The sequence below is a fragment of the Chiloscyllium plagiosum genome, unplaced genomic scaffold, assembly GCF_037043375.1.
Source record: "Chiloscyllium plagiosum isolate Xiang-an unplaced genomic scaffold, Cpla_swu_hap1 HiC_scaffold_7, whole genome shotgun sequence".
Classification (NCBI taxonomy): domain Eukaryota; kingdom Metazoa; phylum Chordata; class Chondrichthyes; order Orectolobiformes; family Hemiscylliidae; genus Chiloscyllium; species Chiloscyllium plagiosum.
The window spans coordinates 115,355,186-115,379,751 of NW_028270145.1; the positions used below are offsets into that span (position 1 = coordinate 115,355,186).

Consider the following 24,566-nt stretch of genomic DNA (forward strand, 5'->3'; position numbering starts at 1 on the left):
CCTGCATATTGATTCTCTGTCCTACTGTATAACTAAGGTGGGATGGTGGCTCAGTGATTAGCACTGCTACCTCACAGCACCAGGGTCCCAGGTTCAAGTCCAACCTTGGGCAACTGTCTGTGTGGAGTTTGCACATTCTCCCCGTGTCTGCGTGGGTTTCCTCCGGGTGCTCCGGTTTCCTCCCACAGTCCAAAGATGTGCAGGTTAGGTGAATTGGCCATGCTAAATTGCCCGTAGTGTTAGGTGCATTAGTCAGAGGGAAATGGATTATTGGGCCAAAGGGCCTGTTTCTACACTGTAGGAAATCTAAATCTACTATCAGGGGCCAGTAGAATACTCCTGCCAGCGTCTTCTTCCCCTTGTTATTTCTTACCTCTATCCATATGGATTCCACAACTTCCGATCTGAGATCACCTCTTCCCATTGTACTTATTCCATCCCGTACTAACAAAGCTACCCATCAAGACCCCCAGCCTTTCCTTCCTGCGTGTCTTTTTTAGAAGCTACATGCCCCTGAATATTTAGCTCTCAGCTTTGATCTTCTTGTACCCATGCCTCCATTATGACTATAATATCATACCTTTATATATAAGTTTGTATCTTTATAAATACAAACTATATTTGTCCCATTAATTCACTTATTTCGGTCCAAATACTATATACATGTAAATAAATCACCATTAATTTGGCCTTTTTTTAACATTTCTTTCCCTCCTTTCACCCTGTGCCCCTTCCTGCCCCACTCTGGTAACTGCTATCCAGACAGCTGCTCCTTAATGCTGTTTTATACATTTGTCTTGTAAGTCTACATATCCCCTTTCCCCAACATTCCCTCCATTTTCCCACCCCCAATTAGTCTAAAGCCATACCAGCAAACCTGGCTATTCAATTCTCCAGGATATTGGCTGGAGCACAGTTGAAGTGAAATCCGTCCCACCAGAACAGCTCCTTTCTCCCCCAGTACTGATGCTTGTGCCCCATGAACTGATACTCATTCTGCACGTAACAATCTCTGAGCTACATGTTTAACTCCTTGGCTTTATTTATCCTGTCCCAGTTTGCCTGTGGCTTAGATAGTAATGCTGAGATTATTACCTTGGAGATTCTGCTTTTCAATTTAGCTCCTAACTGTTACAGAGAAACGTAGGAGCAGGAGTGGGCCACTCAGCCTCATGAGCTTGCTCTGCTATTCACTGAGATCATGGCTGACCTGTGTCCTAACTCCATATACCTGTCTTAATACCTTTTCTTAAATTCTTTCAGACTCTTGCAGCAGAGCCACTTTTCTAGTCCTATCACTGTCACTAGTACCAATGTGGATGACGACTCCTGGATCCTTCCCGCTCAGTCCCTGGCCCCAAGACAATATCCTTAACTCTGGCATCAGGCAGTCAACACAACCTTCAGACACGCACCCATAGCTGTAGAGAACAGCTTTTATCCTCGGAATGGTATTGTCCCCATGCCACATCTACAGTCCTATTTAGCTTTCCCTTCAAATGGCTGTTTGTACCACAGTGTCATGGCCATCTTCCTGCAGTCCCCACTGCTGTCCACACGACTTGTTATAAATTTGTAACTTGGGCAATTGCAGAGCCCAAGGCTCCTTAGTTCCAATCTGAATCCTCGTACCTATCACACCTACAGTCACACCCTCCTGTCCCTCATCACAGACCAAGTTTGAATCGACCTATTCTGAAAGGTGTGACCACCCTTTGGGGCAACGTCAAGGTAACATTCCCCTTCCCTGATGTGGCATAATGTCTGCAGCTTGGACCCCAGCTTGGATCTGAGGTCAAGCTGCAGTTACTTACCTCAGAGGTATTCCCTCTGGGTCATCTTGGTATCCAGCAGCAACAGCAGAAACAACTGGTGGTAGACTAACCTGAGAGACTAACACCATGTCCTGCCATTGCTAACATATTTGATTTAATTTATGTATTAATTATTTTAGATTCCCTGCCCCTTACACTATTACTTTAAGTTTAAAAAATCATGAGTATCAAACATATAATGACCAGCTGTTTTTATAAGAGAAGAAAAGCAATGGAGGCTTCAGCACAAACTGAAGACATTGCTTTGATTGTACAGACGAGAAATATTTACCAGTCCTACTCACCAATCAGCTTCTTTCCCTGCACTTGGGTCACATTGTGGTTAAAGATGTCCCTCCACCACAGTTCTCACTAAAGATCAGCCTCTTGATCCACATCTTGTCTCCTCTTCCACTTTCCTGTTTGGACTTGTTGGGCTAAATGGTCTGTTTCCACACCTGGAGATTTTACTTCTTGTGGTAATTTTTAGTTAAAACACCTCTGTCCCCTTTGCATCGGATTCCCACTTTGAATCAAATTTCCAGTTTCACTCATACAGCCTTTACCACACTCAGTTGAAATGGTTTAGCTCAGTTGCCTGGACAGCTAGTTTGAATGCAGAGTGATACCAAACAGCCTGGGTTCATTCCCTGCACTGGCTGAGATTACCAAGAAAGACTCTCCTTCTCAACCTTTCCCCTGGTGTGCAAACTCTCAGGTTAGTCTACCACCAGTTGTTTCTCTAATGAGAGAACAGCCCTATGGTCTTTTGGACTTCATTTTTTTTTAGAAATACAAAATAATATTCCAGTTATTATATAAATTAAGATACAAAAGAAGAGAGAAACTTGGTGAAATTGAGGGTGGTAGAACTGGGAAGATGTATGGAACTATGGGCTAACAAGTCCCTGGGTCCTGGTGGACTTTATCCTCGGTCTTAAAGAGGTGATAGATTTGTTAGGGCTAATTTTCCAAAATTAGCTAGATTCTGGAAAGGTTCTATTGTACTGGAAAGGATCAAACACAACCCTAACCCTAAGCCTAATCTCTTTCAAGGACAGACAGGAAGAAAATAGAAAACTATAGGCACGTGGCTTCATGTCTGTTGCAAACTAGGTGTTAGAATTGATCAGAAAGAACACTCTACTGGGATCCCGGAAAAGCCAATTAAATTATGAAGATTCAGCATGGATTTGTTAAAGGGGAATTTTGTTTAACCAATATATTAGAGTTCAAAGGAGTAACGTGCTGTGGATAAAGGGGAGCTCTCGCTAGTAACCTTACATACAGATGAGGAAGGACACCACTTCGACTGGGATAACACATCCATCCTAGGACAAGCCAAACAAAAACATGCATGAGAGTTCCTAGAAGCATGGCATTCCAACCGGAACTCTATCAACAAACACATCGAGTTAGAACCCATCTACCACCCCCTGAGAAAAAGAACATGAAGTGACTTCACCACAGGAAATGACATCACCAACTCAAAGAAACCCAAACATATAAATAGAAAACAGGAATTATTAGCATTGCTTTGCCTGAGGCCCACTGAAGATGTTACCTAGTAGGGTGACAAAACGTCTGGAAATGAACCTTCCAGCTCAGCGAGCAAACCTACATCCAAAGGGGAGCCTGTAGCGCAATTTAAAGCTCATGGTGTACTCAGGAACATATTTGTTTTTAATAGAAGATTGGTTGGCTGGCAAAAACAGAGAATATAAATTAATGGATCTTTTCTGATTGGTACGATGTGACAATGCAGTACTAAAGAGATCTGTTCTGGGGTTTCATCATTTTACAATTTATATCAATGACTGAGATCAGCTAAATTTGCAGATGATACAAAAGTATGTTGAAAAGTAAGTTGTGAATAGGACTTAAGGAGGTTGTAGATGCATGGATAGGTTGAGTAAGTGGGCAAAGGTCCAGCACATGGAGTATGGTGTGGGAAAATTCAAAGTTGTTTACTTTGGCAGGAAGAATAACAAGCAAAGTATTATTTAAATGGAAAGAACTGCAGAATCCAAGGTGTGCCACAAGGATCAGTGCTGGGTCCTCTGATCCTCATCATTTATGTAAATGATTTGGACGTGACCACAAGAGGTATAGTTAGTAAGTTTGCTGATGACACCAAAATTGGAGGTGTAGTGGACAGCGAAGAAGGTTACCTCAGATTACAACAGGATCTGGACCAGATGGGCCAATGCGCTGAGAAGTGGCAGATGGAGTTTAATTTAGATAAATGTGAGGTGCTGCATTTTGGGAAAGAAAATCTTAGCAGGACTTATACACTTAATGGTAAGGTCCTAGGGAGTATTGCTGAACAAAGAGACCTTGGAGTGCAGGTTCATAGCTCCTTGAAAGTGGAGCCGCAGGTAGATAGGATAGTGAAGGTGGCATTTGGTATGCTTTCATTTATTGGTCAGAGTATTGAGTACAGGAGTTGGGAGGTCATGTTGCGGCTGTACAGGACATTGGTTAGGCCACTGTTGGAATATTGCGTGCAGTTCTGGTCTCCTTCCTATCGGAAAGATGTTGTGAAACTTGAAAGGATTCAGAAAAAATTTACAAGGATGTTGCCAGGTTTGGAGGATTTGAGCTACAGGGAGAGGGTGAATAGGTTAGGGCTGTTTTCCCTGGACTGTCGGATGCTGAGGGGTGACCTTATAGAGGTTTATAAAATCATGAGAAGCATGGATAGGATAAGTAGACAAAGTCTTTTCCCTGGGGTGGGGGAGTCCAGAACTAGGGGGCACAGGTTTAGGGTGAGAGGGGAAAGATATAAAAGAGATCTAAGGGGCAATGTTTTCACTCAGAGGGTGGTACGTGTATGGAATGAGCTGCCAGAGGAAGTGGTGGAGACTGGTACAATTGCAATATTTAAAAGGCACTTGGATGGGTATATGAATAGGAAGGGTTTGGAGGGATATGGGCCAGGTGCTGGCAGGTGGGACTAGATTGGGTTGGGATATCTGGTCAGCAGGGACGGGTTGGACAGAAGGGTCTGTTTCCGTGCTGTACATCTCTATGACTTTAAGGTTCAGAGGGTTCGAGGTGTTCCGGTGCATGAGCCACAAAATAGGTACAGCAAGTATTCGCAAGGCCAATAAAATGTAATCCATTAATAATGAAAAAATTGAAAATAGCAGCAAGGATGCATCAGACACGTCTTGAATAGTGGGTCCAGGTTTGTTCATATTTAATGATCCAAATCACTAAGACACAGACAACATTCTGGGCGGCACGGTGGCACAGTGGTTAGCACTGCTGCCTCACAGCGCCAGAGACCCGGGTTCAATTCCCGCCTCGGGCAACATTTCCCCCCGTGTCTGCGTGGGTTTGCTCCGGGTGCTCTGGTTTCCTCCCACAGTCCAAAGATGTGCAGGTTAGGTGAATTGGCCATGCTAAATTGCCCATAGTGTTAGGTGCATTCATCAGGGGTAAATGTAGGGGAATGGGTCTGGGTGGGTTGCTCTTCGGAGGGTCAGTGTGGACTTGTTGGGCCGAAGGGCCTGTTTCCACACTGTAAGTAATCTAATCTAATCTAATTGTGCTGGATGTGGTTCAGAGGAGGTTTTCTGGATTGATACTTGGAATGAGTGGATTGTCTTACAAGGATAGATTGGACAGACAGAGCATGTTTCTATTGGGGTTTAGAAAGGTGAGGGTTGACTTGATTGAAGTGTGTAAGATCCTGAATGGTCTTGATAAAGTGGACATGGAAAAGAATCCTCCCCTTCTGGAACAGTCTAGCACTGTTTAAAATTAGGGATTAATGGCATTAATGTGGATTTAATTAGTTTCCTCATTTCCCCTCCCCCCACCTTACCCCAGTTCCAACCTTCCAACTCAGCATTGTCCTCATGACCTGTTTTACCCGTCCATCTTCCTTCCCACCTATCCACTCCACCCTCCTCTCTGGCCTATCACCCTTCACCCCCATCTATTGCATTCTCAGCTACCTTCGCCCCAGCCCCACCCCCACCCATTTATCTCTCCACCCCCTCAACTCACAGCCTCATTCCTGATGAAGGTCTTTTGCCCAAAACATCGATTCTCTTGCTCTTTGGATGCTGCCTGACCTGCTGTGCTCTTCCAGCACCACACTCCCGACTCTAATCTCCAGCATCTGCAATCCTCACTTTTGCCTTAGAATTAGGGATTGCCCATTTAGGACTGAGACGAAAGGTTTCTTTTTCCCTCAAAGCACACAACTTTGGAAGTTTCTCCTTTAGAAATTGGGTCATTTCTTCTTTAATTCATTTATGGGGTGTGCTGGCTTGGCTACTTTTTAATTGCCTATCATTAGCTGTTCTTGAGAAGGCTGTGATGGGCTTTTTCTTGAACTGCTGCATTCTATGTGCTGTAGGTAGACTCACAATGCCGTTACAGAGGGAGTTTCAGGCTTTTTGACTCATCAATAGTGAAGGAATAGCAATATAGGTTTAAGTGAGGATGGTGCATGACTTGGAGAAGACCTTACAGGGTGGTGTTCCCATATGTCTGCTGCCCTTGTCCTTCTTGTGGGTTTGGAAGGTGTGATTAAAGGAGCCTTGGTGAACTTCTCCCGGTGTCGTGTGATCTTTGACTCTGTCCATCCCAGTCCAACACTGGCACCTCCACATCATCTTCTAGATGCTACACATGGCTGTTACTGCATGTTCGTGATGGAGGGTCTGCATGTTTGTGGATACAGCGGGATGTAATAGTGGGTGAAGGACCTGAACTGAAGGGAATTTATATTAGGCAGGAAATGGTGTTGGAGAGACCGTTAGGTCTGAAGGCTGATAAATCCCCAGGACCTGATGGTAGGGTACTGAAGGAGGTGGCTCTAGAAATGGTGGATGCATTGGTGATCATTTTCCAATGTTCTATAGATTCAGGATCAGTTTCTGCGGATTGGAAGGAGCTAATGTTGTCCCACTTTCTAAGAAAGGAGGGAGATAGAAAACAGAAAATTATAGACCAGTTAGTCTGACCTCAGTGTGGGAAAAATGCTGGAATCAATTATAAAGGACGAAATTACGACACATCTGGATAGTAGTAACAGGATAGGTCAGAGTCAGCATGAAGAGGAAATTTATGAAGAGGAAATCATGCTTGACTAATCTTCTGGAATTTTTTGAGGATGTAACTCTGAAGGTGGACAAGGGAGATCCACTGGATGTAGTAAACCTGGACTTTCAGAAAGCCTTCAATAAAGTCCCACATAGGAAGTTAGTGAGCAAAATTAGGGCACATGGTATTAGGGGCAAAATACTGACATGGATTGAAAATTGGTTGGCTGACAGGAAACAAAGAGTTGTGATAAACGGCTCCCTTTTGGAATGGCAGGCAGTGACCAGTGGGGTACCACAGGGATCAGTGCTGGGACCGCAGCTTTTTACAATGTACATTAATGATATAGATGAAGGTATTAAAAGTAATATTAGCACATTTGCTGATGACACAAAGCTGGGTGGTAGGGTGAAATGTGAGGAGGATGTTAGGAGAATACAGGGTTACCTGGAAAGGCTAGGTGAATGGACGGATGCATGGCAGATACAGTTTAATATGAATAAATGTGTGGTTATCCACTTTGGTGACAAGAACAGGAAGGCAGATTACTACCCAAATGGAGTCAAGTTAGGTAATGGGGCAGTACAACGAGATCTAGGTGTTCTTGTACATCAATCAATGAAAGCAAGCATGCAGGTACAGCAGGCAGTGAAGAAAGCTAATAGCATGCTGGCCTTCATAATAAGAGGAATTGAGTATAGAAGCAAAGAGATCCTTCTGCAGCTGTACAGGGCCCTGGTGAGACCACACCTGGAATATTGTGCGCAAATGTGGTCTCCAAATTTGAGGAAAAACATTCTGGCTATTGAGGGAGTGCAGCGTAGGTTCACGAGGTCAATTCCCGGAATGGCGGGACTACCTTACGCTGAAAGAATGGAGTGACTGGGCTTGTATACCCTTGAGTTTAGAAGGCTGAGAGGGGATCTGATTGAGACGTATCAGATTATTAAAGAATTGGACACCCTGGAGGCAGGAAGCATGTTTCCACTGATGGGTGAGTACCAAACCAGAGGACACAGTTTAAAAATAAGAGATAGGCCACTTAGAACAGAGTTGAGGAGAAACTTCTTCACCCAGAGAGTGATGGGTGTATGGAATGCTCTGCCCCAGAGGGCAGTGGAGGCCCAGTCTGTGGATACTTTCAAGAAAGAGTTGGATAGAGCTCTTAAGGATAGTGGAATCAAGGGTTATGGGGATAAGGCAGGAAGAGGATACTGATTAAGGATGATCAGCCATGATCATAATGAATGGTGGTGCTGGCTCGAAGGGTCGAATGGCCTACTCCTGCACCTATTGTCTATTGTTTTGTCCTGCGTGGTGTTGAGCTTCTTAAGTGTTGTAAGAGCTCCAACCAGCCAAGCAAATGGGGAACATTTCATCACACTCCTGACTTGTGTTTCATAGATGGTGGACAGGCTTTGAGGAGACAGGTGATGAGTTACTCACTGTCGGATTTCTAACCTCTGACCTACACTTATAGCTAAAGTATTTATATAGCCCAGTTCAGTTTCTGGTCAATGGTAGTGGGCGGCACGGTGGCCCAGTGGTTAGCACCGCTGCCTCACAGCGCCTGTAGACCCGGGTTCAATTCCCGACTCAGGCGACTGACTGTGTGGAGTTTGCACATTCTCCCCGTGTCTGCGTGGGTTTCCTCCGGGTGCTCCGGTTTCCTCCCACAGTCCAAAGATGTGCGGGTCAGGTGAATTGGCCATGCTAAATTGCCCGTAGTGATAGGTTAAAGGGGTAAAGGTAGGGGTATGGGTGGGTTGCGCTTCGGCGGGTCGGTGTGGACTTGTTGGGCCGAAGGGCCTGTTTCCACACTGTAAGTAATCTAATCTAATCTAAAATCTAATCTAACCTCCGGGATATTGATAATAGGTGATGTAATGGTGGCAATGCTATTGAATGTCAATATTTTCTCTTGCTGGAGATGGTCATTGTCTAACGTGTGTTAGCAGAAGCCTAGATATTGTCCAGATGTTGCATGTGGACAAGGACTGCTTCAGGATCTGAAGAGTTGTGAATGGTGCTGAACACAGTGCAATCATTATCTACTTCTACACATCTGATCTTATGATGGAAGGAAGGTCATTGATGAAGCAGTTGAAGATGGTTGTACCTGCGACACTACTCTAAGAAACTCAAAGGGCTTATGTAGCACAATAGTAATGCCCTATTTCTGGGCCAGGAGGCTGGGTTCAAATTCCATCTTCAAACAGGTTGATAAGAAAATACTTAGCCTGAGAAATTCTGCAGAAATGTCCTGGAGCTGAGATGACTGACACCCCAATTAACACAATCATCTCGCTTTGTATCATGTATGAACCAGTGGAAAGTGTTGCCTGATTCCCATTGACCCCAATTCTGGTAGGACGCCTCAATAGCATAGTCAGTCAATTTCAGCCTTGATATCAAGGGCAGTCACTTTCACCTCACCTGCCATAGACCCAACCAGCTCAGAATATGTAACATTGCAGTGCAGTACAAGCTCTTTGGCCCTCAACGCTGCGCCGTGTGAAACGCATCTGAAGCTCATTTAACCTACACTATTCCATTCTCATCCATATGCCAATCCAATGACCATTTAAATGCCCTTAAAGTTGGCAAGTATACTACCGTTGCAGACAGTACATTCCATGCTCCGACTACCCTCTAAGTAAAGAACCTACCTCTGACATCTGTCCTATATCTATCACCCCTCAATTTAAAACTAGGTCCCCTTCTGCTAGCCATCGCCATCCGAGGAAAATGGCTCTCACTGTCCAACCTATCTAACCCTCTGATTTATCTCAATTAAGTCACCTCTCAACCTTCTTCTCTCGAATAAAAACACTCAGTTCCCTCAGCCTTTCCTCGTAAAACCTTCCCTCCATACCAGGCAACATCCTAGTAAATCTCCTCTGAACCCTTTCCAAAGCTTCCACATCCTTCCTATAATGCGGTGACCAGAACTGTACACAATACTCCAAGTGCAGCTGCACCAGAGTTTTGTACAGCTGCAGCATGACCTCATGGTTCTGAAACTTGATCCCTCAACCAATAAAAGCGAACACACTGTATGTCTTCTTAACAACCCTATCAACTGGGTTGCAACTTTCAAGGATCTATGTACCTAGACACTGAGATCTCTCTGCTCACCTACACTACCAAGAATCTTATCATTAACACAGTACTCTTCATTCCTGTTACTCTTTCCAAAGTGAATCACCTCACACTTTTTTGCATTAAACTCTATTTGCCACCTCTCAGCCCAGCTCTGCAGCTTACCTATGCCTCTCTGTAAGCTACATCTTTCTGCACTATCCACAACTCTACTGACGTTAGTGTCATCTGCAAATTTACTAACCCATCCTTCTATGCCCTCATCCAGGTCGTTTATAAAAATGACAAACAACAGTGGACCCAAAACAGATCCTTGCGGTACACCACGAGTAACTGAACTCCAGGATGAATATTTCCCATCAACCACCACCCTCTGTCTTCTTTCAGCTAGCCAATTTCTGATCCAAACTGCCACATCACCCTCAATCCCATGCCTTCATATTTTATGCAATAACCTACCGTGGGGAACCTTATCAAATGCCTTACTGAAATCCATATACACTACATCAACCGCTTTACCCTCATCCACCTGTTTGGTCACCTTCTCAAAGAACTCAATAAGGTTTGTGAGGCATGACTTATCTTTCACAAAACCTGTTGACTATCCTTAATCAACTTATTCCTTTCCAGATGATTATAAATCCTCTTTCTTATATCCCTTTCCAACACTTTACCTACAACCGAAGTAAGGCTCACTGATCTATAATTACCAGGGTTGTCCCTACGCTCCTTCTTGAACAAGGAAATAATATTTGCTACCGTCCAGTCTTCTGGCCCTATTCCTGTAGACAATGACACATAAAGATCAAAGCCAAAGGCTCTGCAATCTCCTCCCTGGCTTCCCAGAGAATCCTAGGATAAGTCCCATCCAGCCCAGGGGACTTATCTACTTTTACAGTTTGCAGAATTGCTAACACCTCCTCCTTGTGAACATCCATCCTGTCTAGTCTAGTAGCTCGTATCTCAGTATTCCCCTTGACAACATGGTCTTTTTCTAGTGTGAATACTGAGGAAAAGTATTCATTTAGCGCTTCCCCTATTTCCTCTGACTCCACACACTACTTCCCACTACCATCCTTGAATGGCCCTAATCATACTCTCATCATTCTTTTATTCCTGATACACCTTCAGAAAGCCTTATTATTTTCCTTGATCCTATCTGCCAACGACTCCTCATGTTCCCTCCTGGCTCTTCTTAGGTCGCCCTTTAGGTCTTTCCTGGCTAAATTGTAACTCTCAAGACCCTAACTGAGCCTTCACATCTCATCCTAACATAAGCCATCTTCTTCCTCTTGAAAAGAGATTCAACTTCCTTAGTAAACCAGGTCTCCTGCACTTGACAACATCCTCCCTGCCTGACCAGACCACACTTATCAAGGACCTGCAGTAGCTGGTCCTTGAATAAGCTCATTTCAAATGTGCCCATCCCCTGCAGTTTCCTTCCCCATCCTATGCATTCTAAATCTTGCCTAATTGCATCATAATTGCCTTTACCCCAGTTATACCTCTTTCCCTGCAGTATATAACCCTTCCTTTCCATTGCTAAAATAAACATAACCAAATTGTGGTCACTATCACCGAAGTGCTCACCTACCTCCAAACCTGGTCGGGTTCATTACCCAGTACCAAATCTAATGTGGCCTCACCTCTTGTTGGCCTGTCTACATACTTTGTCAGGAAACCCTCCTACACACACTGGACAAAAACTGACCCATCTAAAGTCCTTGAACTATAGTATCCCCAGTCAATTTTTTGAATGTTAAAGTACCCCATAGCAACTATCCTATTCTCTCACTCCTATCAAAAATCACCTTTCCTATCCTCTCCTCTACATCTCTGGAACTATTCAGAGGCCTATAGAAAACTCCCAACAGGATGACCTCTCCTCTCCTGTTTCTAATCCTCACCATACTACTTCAGTAGACGAGTCCTTAAACGTCCTTTCTGCAACCGTAATACTGTCCTTTCTGTCCCCTGACGGTAACCTTCTTTTACCTGAGGTGCCACTACTTCCTTTTAATTCCTCTCAATAATCCTCCCCCCACTTCCCGAATGATCCAAAGTTCATCCAGCTCCAGTTCTCTAATGCAGTTTTCAAGGAGCTGGAGTTGGGTGCACTTCCCACAGATGCAGTCAGCAGGGACACTAGTGGTGACCCTTACCTCCCACATTCTGCAGGAGGAAAATTCAACTGCCCTAATCTCCATTCCCACTATTCTAATTTCCCAACAAATTTAGCTTGGTCAATAATGGTGCTGCTGGGGCAGTCATGGTTATGAAATTGAACTCCCCCACTCAAAAGTATGTACTGAGGCCTTGCCATCTTGAATTCTTCCTCCAAGTGGTGAAGCAATTCATCAGTTGACAGGACATTGAGCATGGTAATCAACAGGAGGTCTCCTTGCCTATGTTTGCCCTGGTGCCATGAGACTTCATGGTATCTGGAATTAATGTTAAGTGCTCCCAGTGCAGCTCCCTCCCGACTGTAGACCACTATGCTACCACATCTTTTGGTATTAGAGATGGTAACAATGTTGTCTTGGATATGATCTGTAAGCAAGGCTGTTGCTTGACTAGTTTGAGAAGACTCCCAATTTTTGCTACTGAATCCTGATGTTAGTAAGGATTATGCAGGGTACTTAGATTGATTCCAGTGGTGTGTCCAGTTTCATTTCTTCTTTGACTTGTTTTGGAATTGAGTTCAATGAACAGCTAGACTATTTCATAGGGCAATTAAGAGTCAACCACATTGCTGTGGGTCTGGAGTCATATCTGATCAGTCTAGATAAGAGTGACCGATTTCCATTCCTAAAGACTTCATTCTCTAAATGGCATTTGTGAACCAGATGGATTTTCACATTAGCATTCAACATTAATTCCACATTTCAGGTCCCTAGAGCATTTTCTGGGTATCTGGATTTCTAGCCCAGTGAAAGTATCACCTCTCCTTTGAAGGAGTTGGTAGATTGCTTCCTTTACCAAACAAGAATCTTAGGTTATTCGGGGAAGATGGGAATGTACATTCAAAACACAAACATATCAACAATGATCTTATTGAATGGCAGAGCGGGTTTGAGGGGATGAATGGTTTATTCCTGTTCCTAATGTGTGTTTGTATAATAAACATAAAGCATCATGCTCCTGCAAAAATGAAACTTGCATTTTCTGTCTACAAATTTAAATGAGAAATGAGAAATACCTCTATCGTTAATCATTGCAGCTAATTTTAAAAAAGTTTTTGTTTTGTATAAAAGCTTAAAGTAAAAGCAGTCAAGGCATAATATGACCCATTAAAAGCAGACTGGTCTGGCCCAATGGCACTTTCATGTCAGAAAAAAACATGGATTTTATTTACTATTTATTTGGGAATATCACGAAAGATTGAGTGAGTGGAGAAGTGTCAAATGGGCATCTGTTAGATACTCCCTTGACAACATAAGGACGACTGGTTTTCAAGCAGTACTCATTGTGCTCAGGGCTGGTGACTGTAGCTGCGAGGTCATTCTCCCGGTGTTCAGGCCCAGTAGCAGTGAGACAGTTCTCCTGGTGTTCAGGCCCAGTAGCAGTGAGACCGTTCTCCTAGTGTTCAGGCCCAGTAGCAGTGAGACCGTTCTCCTGGTGTTCAGGCCCTGTAGCAGTGAGACCGTTCTCCTAGTGTTCAGGCCCAGTAGCTGTGAGACCGTTCTCCCGGTGTTCAGGCCCAGTAGCTGTGAGACCGTTCTCCCGGTATTCAGGCCCTGTAGCTGTGAGACCGTTCTCCTAGTGTTCAGGCCCAGTAACAGTGCGACCGTTCTCCCGGAGTTCAGACCCAGTAGCAGTGAGACCTTTCTCCTGGAGTTCAGGCCCTGTAGCTGTGAGACCGTTCGCCTGGTGTTCAGGCCCAGTAGCTGTGAGACCGTCCTCCTGGTGTTCAGGCCCAGTAGCAGTGAGACCGTTCTCCTGGTGTTCAGGCCTAGTAGCTGGGAGACCGTTCTCCCGCTGTTCAGGCCTAGTAGCTGTAAGGTTGTTCTCCTAGTGTTCAGGCCCAGTAGCTGTAAGGTTGTTCTCCCGGTGTTCAGGCCCAGTAGCTGTGAGACTGTTCTCCCGGTGTTCAGGCCCAGTAACAGTGCGATCGTACTCCCGGAGTTCAGGCACAGTAGCTGTAAGGTTGTTCTCCTGATATTCAGGCCCTGTAGCTGTGAGACCGTTCTCCCGATATTCAGGCCCTGTAGCTATGAGGTTGTTCTCCTAGTGTTCAGGCCCAGTAGCAGTGAGGCCGTTCTTCCGGAGTTCAGGCCCTGTAGCTGTGAGACCGTTCGCCTGGTGTTCAGGCCCAGTAGCTGTGAGACCGTTCTCCTGGTGTTCAGGCCCAGTAACAGTGAGACCGTTCTCCTGGTGTTCAGGCCTAGTAGCTGTGAGACCGTTCTCCTGGTGTTCAGGCCTAGTAGTTGTGAGACCGTTCTCCCGGTGTTCAGGCCCTGTAGTTGTGAGACCGTTCGCCTGGTGTTCAGGCCCAGTAGCTGTGAGACCGTTCTCCTGGTGTTCAGGCCCAGTAGCTGTGAGACCGTTCGCCTGGTGTTCAGGCACAGTAGCAGTGAGACCGTTCTCCTGGTGTTCAGGCCCAGTAGCTGTGAGACTGTTCTCCCAGTGTTCAGGCCCAGTAGCAGTGAGACCATTCGCCTGGTGTTCAGGCCCAGTAGCAGTGAGACTGTTCTCCCGGTGTTCAGGCCCAGTAGCAGTGAGACCGTTCTCCCGGTGTTCAGGCCCAGTAGCAGTGAGACCGTTCTCCTGGTGTTCAGGCCCAGTAGCAGTGAGACCGTTCTCCTGGTGTTCAGGCCCAGTAGCAGTGAGACGGTTCTCCCGGTGTTCAGGCCCAGTAGCAGTGAGACTGTTCTCCCGGTGTTCAGGCCCAGTAGCAGTGAGACTGTTCTCCCGGTGTTCAGGCCCAGTAGCAGTGAGACCATTCTCCCGGTGTTCAGGCCCAGTAGCAGTGAGACAGTTCTCCTGGTGTTCAGGCCCAGTAGCAGTGAGACCGTTCTCCTAGTGTTCAGGCCCAGTAGCAGTGAGACCGTTCTCCTGGTGTTCAGGCCCAGTAGCAGTGAGACCGTTCTCCTGGTGTTCAGGCCTAGTAGCTGGGAGACCGTTCTCCCGCTGTTCAGGCCTAGTAGCTGTAAGGTTGTTCTCCTAGTGTTCAGGCCCAGTAGCTGTAAGGTTGTTCTCCCGGTGTTCAGGCCCAGTAGCTGTGAGACTGTTCTCCCGGTGTTCAGGCCCAGTAACAGTGCGATCGTACTGCCGGAGTTCAGGCACAGTAGCTGTAAGGTTGTTCTCCTGATATTCAGGCCCTGTAGCTGTGAGACCGTTCTCCCGATATTCAGGCCCTGTAGCTATGAGGTTGTTCTCCTAGTGTTCAGGCCCAGTAGCAGTGAGGCCGTTCTTCCGGAGTTCAGGCCCTGTAGCTGTGAGACCGTTCGCCTGGTGTTCAGGCCCAGTAGCTGTGAGACCGTTCTCCTGGTGTTCAGGCCCAGTAACAGTGAGACCGTTCTCCTGGTGTTCAGGCCTAGTAGCTGTGAGACCGTTCTCCTGGTGTTCAGGCCTAGTAGTTGTGAGACCGTTCTCCCGGTGTTCAGGCCCTGTAGTTGTGAGACCGTTCGCCTGGTGTTCAGGCCCAGTAGCTGTGAGACCGTTCTCCTGGTGTTCAGGCCCAGTAGCTGTGAGACCGTTCGCCTGGTGTTCAGGCACAGTAGCAGTGAGACCGTTCTCCTGGTGTTCAGGCCCAGTAGCTGTGAGACTGTTCTCCCAGTGTTCAGGCCCAGTAGCAGTGAGACCATTCGCCTGGTGTTCAGGCCCAGTAGCAGTGAGACCGTTCTCCTGGTGTTCAGGCCCTGTAGCAGTGAGACCGTTCTCCCGGTGTTCAGGCCCAGTAACAGTGAGACCGTTCTCCTGGTGTTCAGGCCCAGTAGCAGTGAGACCGTTCTCCCGGTGTTCAGGCCCAGTAGCAGTGAGACCGTTCTCCCGGTGTTCAGGCCCAGTAGCAGTGAGACCGTTCTCCCGGTGTTCAGGCCCAGTAGCAGTGAGACCGTTCTCCTGGTGTTCAGGCCCAGTAGCAGTGAGACCGTTCTCCTGGTGTTCAGGCCCAGTAACTGTGAGACTGTTCTCCTGGTGTTCAGGCCCTGTAGCAGTGAGACCGTTCTCCTGGTGTTCAGGCCCAGTAACAGTGAGACCGTTCTCCTGGTGTTCAGGCCCAGTAGCAGTGAGACCGTTCTCCTGGTGTTCAGGCCCAGTAGCAGTGAGACTGTTCTCCCGGTGTTCAGGCCCAGTAGCAGTGAGACCGTTCTCCCGGTGTTCAGGCCCAGTAGCAGTGAGACCGTTCTCCTGGTGTTCAGGCCCAGTAGCAGTGAGACCGTTCTCCTGGTGTTCAGGCCCAGTAGCAGTGAGACGGTTCTCCCGGTGTTCAGGCCCAGTAGCAGTGAGACTGTTCTCCCGGTGTTCAGGCCCAGTAGCAGTGAGACTGTTCTCCCGGTGTTCAGGCCCAGTAGCAGTGAGACCATTCTCCCGATGTTCAGGCCCAGTAGCAGTGAGACAGTTCTCCTGGTGTTCAGGCCCAGTAGCAGTGAGACCGTTCTCCTAGTGTTCAGGCCCAGTAGCAGTGAGACCGTTCTCCTGGTGTTCAGGCCCTGTAGCAGTGAGACCGTTCTCCTAGTGTTCAGGCCCAGTAGCTGTGAGACCGTTCTCCCGGTGTTCAGGCCCAGTAGCTGTGAGACCGTTCTCCCGGTATTCAGGCCCTGTAGCTGTGAGACCGTTCTCCTAGTGTTCAGGCCCAGTAACAGTGCGACCGTTCTCCCGGAGTTCAGACCCAGTAGCAGTGAGACCTTTCTCCTGGAGTTCAGGCCCTGTAGCTGTGAGACCGTTCGCCTGGTGTTCAGGCCCAGTAGCTGTGAGACCGTTCTCCTGGTGTTCAGGCCCAGTAACAGTGAGACCGTTCTCCTGGTGTTCAGGCCTAGTAGCTGTGAGACCGTTCTCCTGGTGTTCAGGCCTAGTAGTTGTGAGACCGTTCTCCCGGTGTTCAGGCCCTGTAGTTGTGAGACCGTTCGCCTGGTGTTCAGGCCCAGTAGCTGTGAGACCGTTCTCCTGGTGTTCAGGCCCAGTAGCTGTGAGACCGTTCGCCTGGTGTTCAGGCACAGTAGCAGTGAGACCGTTCTCCTGGTGTTCAGGCCCAGTAGCTGTGAGACTGTTCTCCCAGTGTTCAGGCCCAGTAGCAGTGAGACCGTTCTCCCGGTGTTCAGGCCCAGTAGCAGTGAGACCGTTCTCCTGGTGTTCAGGCCCAGTAACTGTGCGACCGTTCTCCCGGAGTTCAGACCCAGTAGCAGTGAGACCTTTCTCCTGGAGTTCAGGCCCTGTAGCTGTGAGACCGTTCGCCTGGTGTTCAGGCCCAGTAGCTGTGAGACCGTCCTCCTGGTGTTCAGGCCCAGTAGCAGTGAGACCGTTCTCCTGGTGTTCAGGCCTAGTAGCTGGGAGACCGTTCTCCCGCTGTTCAGGCCTAGTAGCTGTAAGGTTGTTCTCCTAGTGTTCAGGCCCAGTAGCTGTAAGGTTGTTCTCCCGGTGTTCAGGCCCAGTAGCTGTGAGACTGTTCTCCCGGTGTTCAGGCCCAGTAACAGTGCGATCGTACTCCCGGAGTTCAGGCACAGTAGCTGTAAGGTTGTTCTCCTGATATTCAGGCCCTGTAGCTGTGAGACCGTTCTCCCGATATTCAGGCCCTGTAGCTATGAGGTTGTTCTCCTAGTGTTCAGGCCCAGTAGCAGTGAGGCCGTTCTTCCGGAGTTCAGGCCCTGTAGCTGTGAGACCGTTCGCCTGGTGTTCAGGCCCAGTAGCTGTGAGACCGTTCTCCTGGTGTTCAGGCCCAGTAACAGTGAGACCGTTCTCCTGGTGTTCAGGCCTAGTAGCTGTGAGACCGTTCTCCTGGTGTTCAGGCCTAGTAGTTGTGAGACCGTTCTCCCGGTGTTCAGGCCCTGTAGTTGTGAGACCGTTCGCCTGGTGTTCAGGCCCAGTAGCTGTGAGACCGTTCTCCTGGTGTTCAGGCCCAGTAGCTGTGAGACCGTTCGCCTGGTGTTCAGGCACAGTAGCAGTGAGACCGTTCTCCTGGTGTTCAGGCCCAGTAGCTGTGAGACTGTTCTCCCAGTGTTCAGGCCCAGTAGCAGTGAGACCATTCGCCTGGTGTTCAGGCCCAGTAGCAGTGAGACAGTTCTCCTGGTGTTCAGGCCCAGTAGCAGTGAGACCGTTCTCCTAGTGTTCAGGCCCAGTAGCAGTGAGACCGTTCTCCTGGTGTTCAGGCCCTGTAGCAGTGAGACCGTTCTCCTAGTGTTCAGGCCCAGTAGCAGTGAGACTGTTCTCCCGGTGTTCAGGCCCAGTAGCAGTGAGACCATTCTCCCGGTGTTCAGGCCCAGTAACAGTGAGACCATTCTCCCGGTGTTCAGGCCCAGTAGCAGTGAGACTGTTCTCCCGGTGTTCAGGCCCAGTAGCTGTAAGGTTGTTCTCCTAGTGTTCAGGCCCAGTAGCTGTAAGGTTGTTCTCCCGGTGTTCAGGCCCAGTAGCTGTGAGACTGTTCTCCCAGTGTTCAGGCCCAGTAGCAGTGAGACCGTTCGCCTGGTGTTCAGGCCCAGTAGCAGTGAGACTGTTCTCCTGGTGTTCAGGCCCAGTAGCTGTGAGACTGTTCTCCCGGTGTTCAGGCCCAGTAACAGTGCGATCGTACTCCCGGAGTTCAGGCACAGTAGCTGTAAGGTTGTTCTCCTGATATTCAGGCCCTGTAGCTGTGAGACCGTTCTCCCGATATTCAGGCCCTGTAGCTATGAGGTTGTTCTCCTAGTGTTCAGGCCCAGTAGCAGTGAGGCCGTTCTTCCGGAGTTCAGGCCCTGTAGCTGTGAGACCGTTCGCCTGGTGTTCAGGCCCAGTAGCTGTGAGACCGTTCTCCTGGTGTTCAGGCCCAGTAACAGTGAGACCGTTCTCCTGGTGTTCAGGCCTAGTAGCTGTGAGACCGTTCTCCTGGTGTTCAGGCCTAGTAGATTTGAGACCGTTCTCCCGGTGTTCAGGCCCTGTAGTTGTGAGACCGTTCACCTGGTGTTCAGGCCCAGTAGCTGTGAGACCGTTCTCCTGGTGTTCAGGCCCAGTAGCTGTGAGACCGTTCGCCTGGTGTTCAGGCACAGTAGCAGTGAGACCGTTCTCCTGGTGTTCAGGCCCAGTAGCTGTGAGACTGTTCTCCCAGTGTTCAGGCCCAGTAGCAGTGAGACCATTCGCCTGGTGTTCAGGCCCAGTAGCAGTGAGACAGTTCTCCTGGTGTTCAGGCCCAGTAGCAGTGAGACCGTTCTCCTAGTGTTCAGGCCCAGTAGCAGTGAGACCGTTCGCCTGGTGTTCAGGCCCTGTAGCAGTGAGACCGTTCTCCTAGTGTTCAGGCCCAGTAGCAGTGAGACTGTTCTCCCGGTGTTCAGGCCCAGTAGCAGTGAGACCATTCTCCCGGTGTTCAGGCCCAGTAACAGTGAGACCATTCTCCCGGTGTTCAGGCCCAGTAGCAGTGAGACTGTTCTCCCGGTGTTCAGGCCCAGTAGCTGTAAGGTTGTTCTCCTAGTGTTCAGGCCCAGTAGCTGTAAGGTTGTTCTCCCGGTGTTCAGGCCCAGTAGCTGTGAGACTGTTCTCCCAGTGTTCAGGCCCAGTAACAGTGAGACCGTTCTCCTGGTGTTCAGGCCCAGTAGCAGTGAGACCGTTCTCCTGGTGTTCAGGCCCAGTAGCAGTGAGACCGTTCTCCCGGTGTTCAGGCCCAGTAGCAGTGAGACCGTTCTCCCGGTGTTCAGGCCCAGTAGCAGTGAGACCGTTCTCCCGGTGTTCAGGCCCAGTAGCAGTGAGACCGTTCTCCTGGTGTTCAGGCCCAGTAGCTGTCAGACGGTTCTCCCGGTGTTCAGGCCCAGTAGCAGTGAGACTGTTCTCCCGGTGTTCAGGCCCAGTAGCAGTGAGACCGTTCTCCCGGTGTTCAGGCCCAGTAGCAGTGAGGCTGTTCTCCCGACATTCAGGCCTAGTAGCAGTGAGGTCATTCTCCTGCTATTTGGGGCCAGTAGCAGTAGAGTGTGTTGCTGGAAAAGCGCAGCAGGTTAGGCAGCATCCAAGGAGCAGGAGAATCGACGTTTCGGGCATAAGCCCTTCTTCAGGAATGCCCGAAACGTTGATTCTCCTGCTCTTTGGATGCTGCCTGACCTGCTGCGCTTTTCCAGATACACTTTTCTCAGCTCTGATCTCCAGCATCTGCTGTCCTCACTTTCTGCCAGTAGCAGTAAGGTCATTAGCAAGTTTTGAGCAGATTTGTAGCTCAGGTTGAGGTTCTGGATATAGGTTTGCTCACTGAGCTAGAAAGTTTCATTTTCAACCTTCCAGTTCAGCGAGCAAACCTAATCCAGCGAGGTCATCCTCCCGGCATTCGTGGCTAGTAACAGCGAGGCCATTCTCCTGGCATTCGGGGCTAGTAGCAGCGAGACCATTCTCCCGACATTCGGGGCCGGTTGCAGCAAGGCCATTCTCCTGGCATGCGGGGCTAGTAGTAGCGAGGCCATTCTCCTGGCATTCGGGGCTAGTAGAAGCAAGGCCATTCTCCTGGCATTCGGGGTTAGTAGCAGCGAGGCTATTCTCCTGGCATGCGGGGCCAGTAGCAGCGAGGCCATTCTCCTGGCATTCGGGGTCAGTAGCAGCGAGGCCATTTTCCTGGCATTTGGGGCTAGTAGAAGCGAGGCCATTCTCCTGGCATGTGGGGTTAGTAGCAGCGAGGCCATTCTCCTGGTATTCGGGGCCGGTAGCAGCGAGGCCATTCTCCCTGCATTCAGGGCTAGTAGCAGCGAGGCCATTCGACCGGCATTCAGGGCTAGTAGCAGTGAGGCCATTCTCCCGGCATTCGGGGCTGGTAGCAGCGAGGCCATTCTCCCAGTGTTTGGGGCTGGTAGCAGCGAGGCCATTCTCCCAGTGTTTGGGGCTGGTAGCAGCAAGGCCTTTCTCCCAGTGTTTGGGGCTAGTAGCAGTGAGGCCATTCTCCTGGCATTCGGGGCTGGTAGCAGCGAGGCCATTCTCCCGGCATTTGGGGCTAGTAGCAGTGAGGCCATTCTCCCAGCGTTTGGGGCTGGTAGCAGTAGCAGCAAAGCTCCTTCAGCAATCTGGGACAACGGATCTGCCAGCTGCAGACTCTTCAAAATGGCAGCGTCGTCAATGTGACATCTGGAGCCAAAGCCTGACTCATGGCCCGGTGGTGGTATGGCTAGGCCCAGCAGCGTAGCCAGGACCTCTAGGCTGCAGAGCGTGTGAGGGTTCAGCATCAGTGAAGTGGGCCCAGCAGCAAAGAGACGGTACCTAAAGTGGGTGACTCCTATGTTGGCGAGTCTGGAGCAGGTAGTGGTGAGATGATGAAGGTCGCCTTTGAGGTTAGGTGTCGACATAGACTGGGTCGGAAAGACTGATATTCTGATCTTTTATTTCTTCATTTTTTTCTAACTTATTCCTATCACCTAAAATTATGAGGGACATTGATAGGGTAGACAAGAAACTTTTCCCTTGTTGAGGGGATCAATGACTGGGGGCATATACTTAAGCTGAGGGACAGAAGGTTTCGAGGAGATATGGACTAGTTATTTCTTTACATTTCTAATTTATTTTGTTTCCTAAGAATTTGATCTTAAGGATCTGTACCTAGTACTTCTGCACCTAAGATGATGCTGTAATGTGGCGACTGTAAACGTTTCACTGTACTCATTTAAGTACATGTGACAATAAAGCTCATTCTGTTCAATTTTATTCAATTCAAATAATTTTCCAGGCATGAAGTGGGCTCCGATGTAGAAAATAACTCTACAGGCCATACAGAGCGATGGAAATAAAGTGGTAAAATTGCTAGACAAAGTAATGTAATAAACAATTTATCAAAAAATTAAATAAATAACTCAGATAACATTCCCAAACACAGCAAACAGTTCACCCTGAAAGTGATCCCCTGGAAAACATGCTTTGAGACTTGAAACAGTCAACAGACTGATTTTGATCTTTTGTGATGTCTGTACAGCTGACACCTAATTTCTCCTCCCACTATTTCATTCAGCTTGAATTCAGCACCACAAATACAATGGGATCTTCATCTGAGCATTGGTTTCATGGCAGAGGAGCTTAAGAGGGGACATGAATGAGGTATATAAAATTATGAGGGGCACAGATATGATAAACAGGAAGAAACTTTTCTCTTTCTTGAAGGAATCAATGACTCAGGGGGTGCACATACTTAAACTGAGGGGCAGAAGAGGAGATGTTCGGAAAAACACTTTCAGCGAGAGAGTGGTGAGAATCTGGAACTTACTGCACATAAGAGTGGGAGAGGTGGAAACATTCATAACGTTTAAGTGGCATTTAGATGTGCATTTGCATTACCAAGGCACACCGAGCTCTGGGCCAAGTGCTGGAAAATGGGATTAGCATAGTTAGGTAGTTGTTGCTGTCTGCGCAGATATGATGGGCCAAAGGGCCTTATCCTGTGCTGTAGACCTTCATGACTGACTTCTATATGAGATGTGTTTGTGTCAAGAGTAAAGTTCTGACCCTGAGTAATTCAACACACCTGACACATTCTGAGATAAAACTAGCTTCCCCCAGGTCTTCAAACACCAGTGATTTTTCAAATTCAGTCTTCTTGCACTTTCAACGACTTTAATCACACTACTATTAAAAAAGAAATCTTCAACTGCCTGGACCTAAGGCTTTAGATTTTCTTCCTCGCATTAAGACATGCCATAAAATATACCTCTTTGACGATTTAATCACTGTTCTAATATCCCTTTGTGTGTCTCAGTACTAAATTTAAACTGGTCCTGTGAAGCACCTTGGAACTTTTTTGATCACATGCAAATTGTTTTAAAAGATACAGTCTGAATGCAAATCCTTCTCTGTTGAGAGGTAGTCTGTCAGAACTAAAACACATCACTGTTCAATACCAGGAAAACCTCAATGATAACTATAATACGATTTTTATACCAAGATAAACCAATAGCTACAACAAAATGGAGTCTTGTACATTAAGCTTACAAAGCAAGGCCTATGAGAAAGACACTAGTGCTAGGGGATCAGTGAATGATCCAGCTACAATGACAGATATGGCCACAGCAGACATTTGGCTTGGGTTATAGTACAAAGCAGGTGGCGTCCTATCTGCGTCTCATTATACCCCATGCCTGATATTCATTTCCATTAACTTCAAACAGAAGGATCGTTTAGGCGGGGAGTGGAAGAGGTGGTAGTGTTCATTTACAGCTATTGGCCCAGCTGTATTTCTGATGAATTCTGTCTCGGTTACGAACAGTTAGTTTTTCATATTTGAAATGTTCTCTCCTTCTCCTCCAAAGGTTTTGTGTCTTGCTGCGTCGTAAACTCTGCTGCAACCCAGACTATTCCTCAGCTAGAAGGTTGCTCAATTAATGTCAGTTCAAAAGTGTAGTCACCATCTGTTCCTCCTCTGAGCACGTGGATCTATGCACTTGCTGTAAAGTGTTAAAGTATGGGAATCAAAAGATGGAAATGCTGTCAGATATTGACCCCTTTGTCTGAGGGGAAATGAGGTTCTTTTCCATCCTGTACTACCCTGGCTGAGATCAGCTAAATCTGCACATGCCATGGAAATGATCAGAGATTTCATTGGTCTAGACAGTTAGAACCATAATAGTCAGACACTAAGGAGACAGAAATCAACGAAGACTATAAGGGAGCATTGATAAAGCTTGATAAAGTATAATTATGTGGCTATGGCCCATCCTTTACTCCCTCCTGTCATTTATAAGCTTTGACAAATACCTCAAATTTTGCCTCCTTCCCAAATTATAACCTCACCAAGGTTCCTCATCATAACGCACATTAAGATCCAAGTTGGTGGATATCCAATCCAACGCAGTAGTAAGTTTAGGAACTTGGCAATCATTTAGTTTTACACCCGACAGAAAAACCCTAAAAAGAAATCACTGGGACCTTTTTTCCTATCAAAGGTGCTTAGAAACTCTAACAATATGAAACTGATTCCATGTATCAAATACAATGTTTTCAACGTGGCACACTGTGCTGACCAAGCACACTCAATACATTGAGGGCCTTGCGTTGAGGAATAACAATGGTCAGGGTCCTAGTCCAATGCAGGTTTGTCTTCAGTTCCCCTTGTTGCTGGGTGGCTGCAGTTTCTCAGTGCTCTTGTCTTTGGTTTCTGTGTCAGATGCTGAGTCAATCGTCTCAGCTTGCTGTTGTTTCATCCACATCTCAGCATAAGCACCACCTTTGGCAAGCAGCACATCATGTCTGAAACAAATTAGAAATACATGATCACAAAATTGATTCAGGAATTTTTTTTTTGAAAGGTATTGGATCTGGGTGTTTTGGCTAAATCTACATTTACTACACAGTCCTTGCTTTGCAGAAGGTGGTGGTGAGCTGCCTTCTTGAACTACTTTTGTCCTTACTGTGCAGATATGCCCCGAGTGCTGTTATTGAGTGAGCGCCAGGATTTTGACTCAGCAACAGTGAAGGAATGCCAAGATACTCCCAAGTCATGATGATGAGGAGTTA

At 47.6% G+C, this 24,566-nt stretch overlaps 1 protein-coding gene across 2 annotated transcripts in view; it reads right to left on the bottom strand.

Annotated features, from left to right (window-relative positions):
* Window positions 1-21,751: 21,751 nt before the first annotated feature.
* The window catches only part of LOC122551842 (ATP-binding cassette sub-family B member 6-like), a 264,001-nt gene continuing 261,186 nt past the window's right edge, over window positions 21,752-24,566 (bottom strand). For both annotated transcript variants that reach the window (XM_043694361.2, XM_043694362.2), the window contains exon 20: window positions 21,752-24,299. In XM_043694361.2, the coding sequence (XP_043550296.2) occupies window positions 24,152-24,299 (148 nt within the window). In that variant the 3' untranslated portion in view covers window positions 21,752-24,151. The remainder of the gene's footprint in view (window positions 24,300-24,566) is intronic.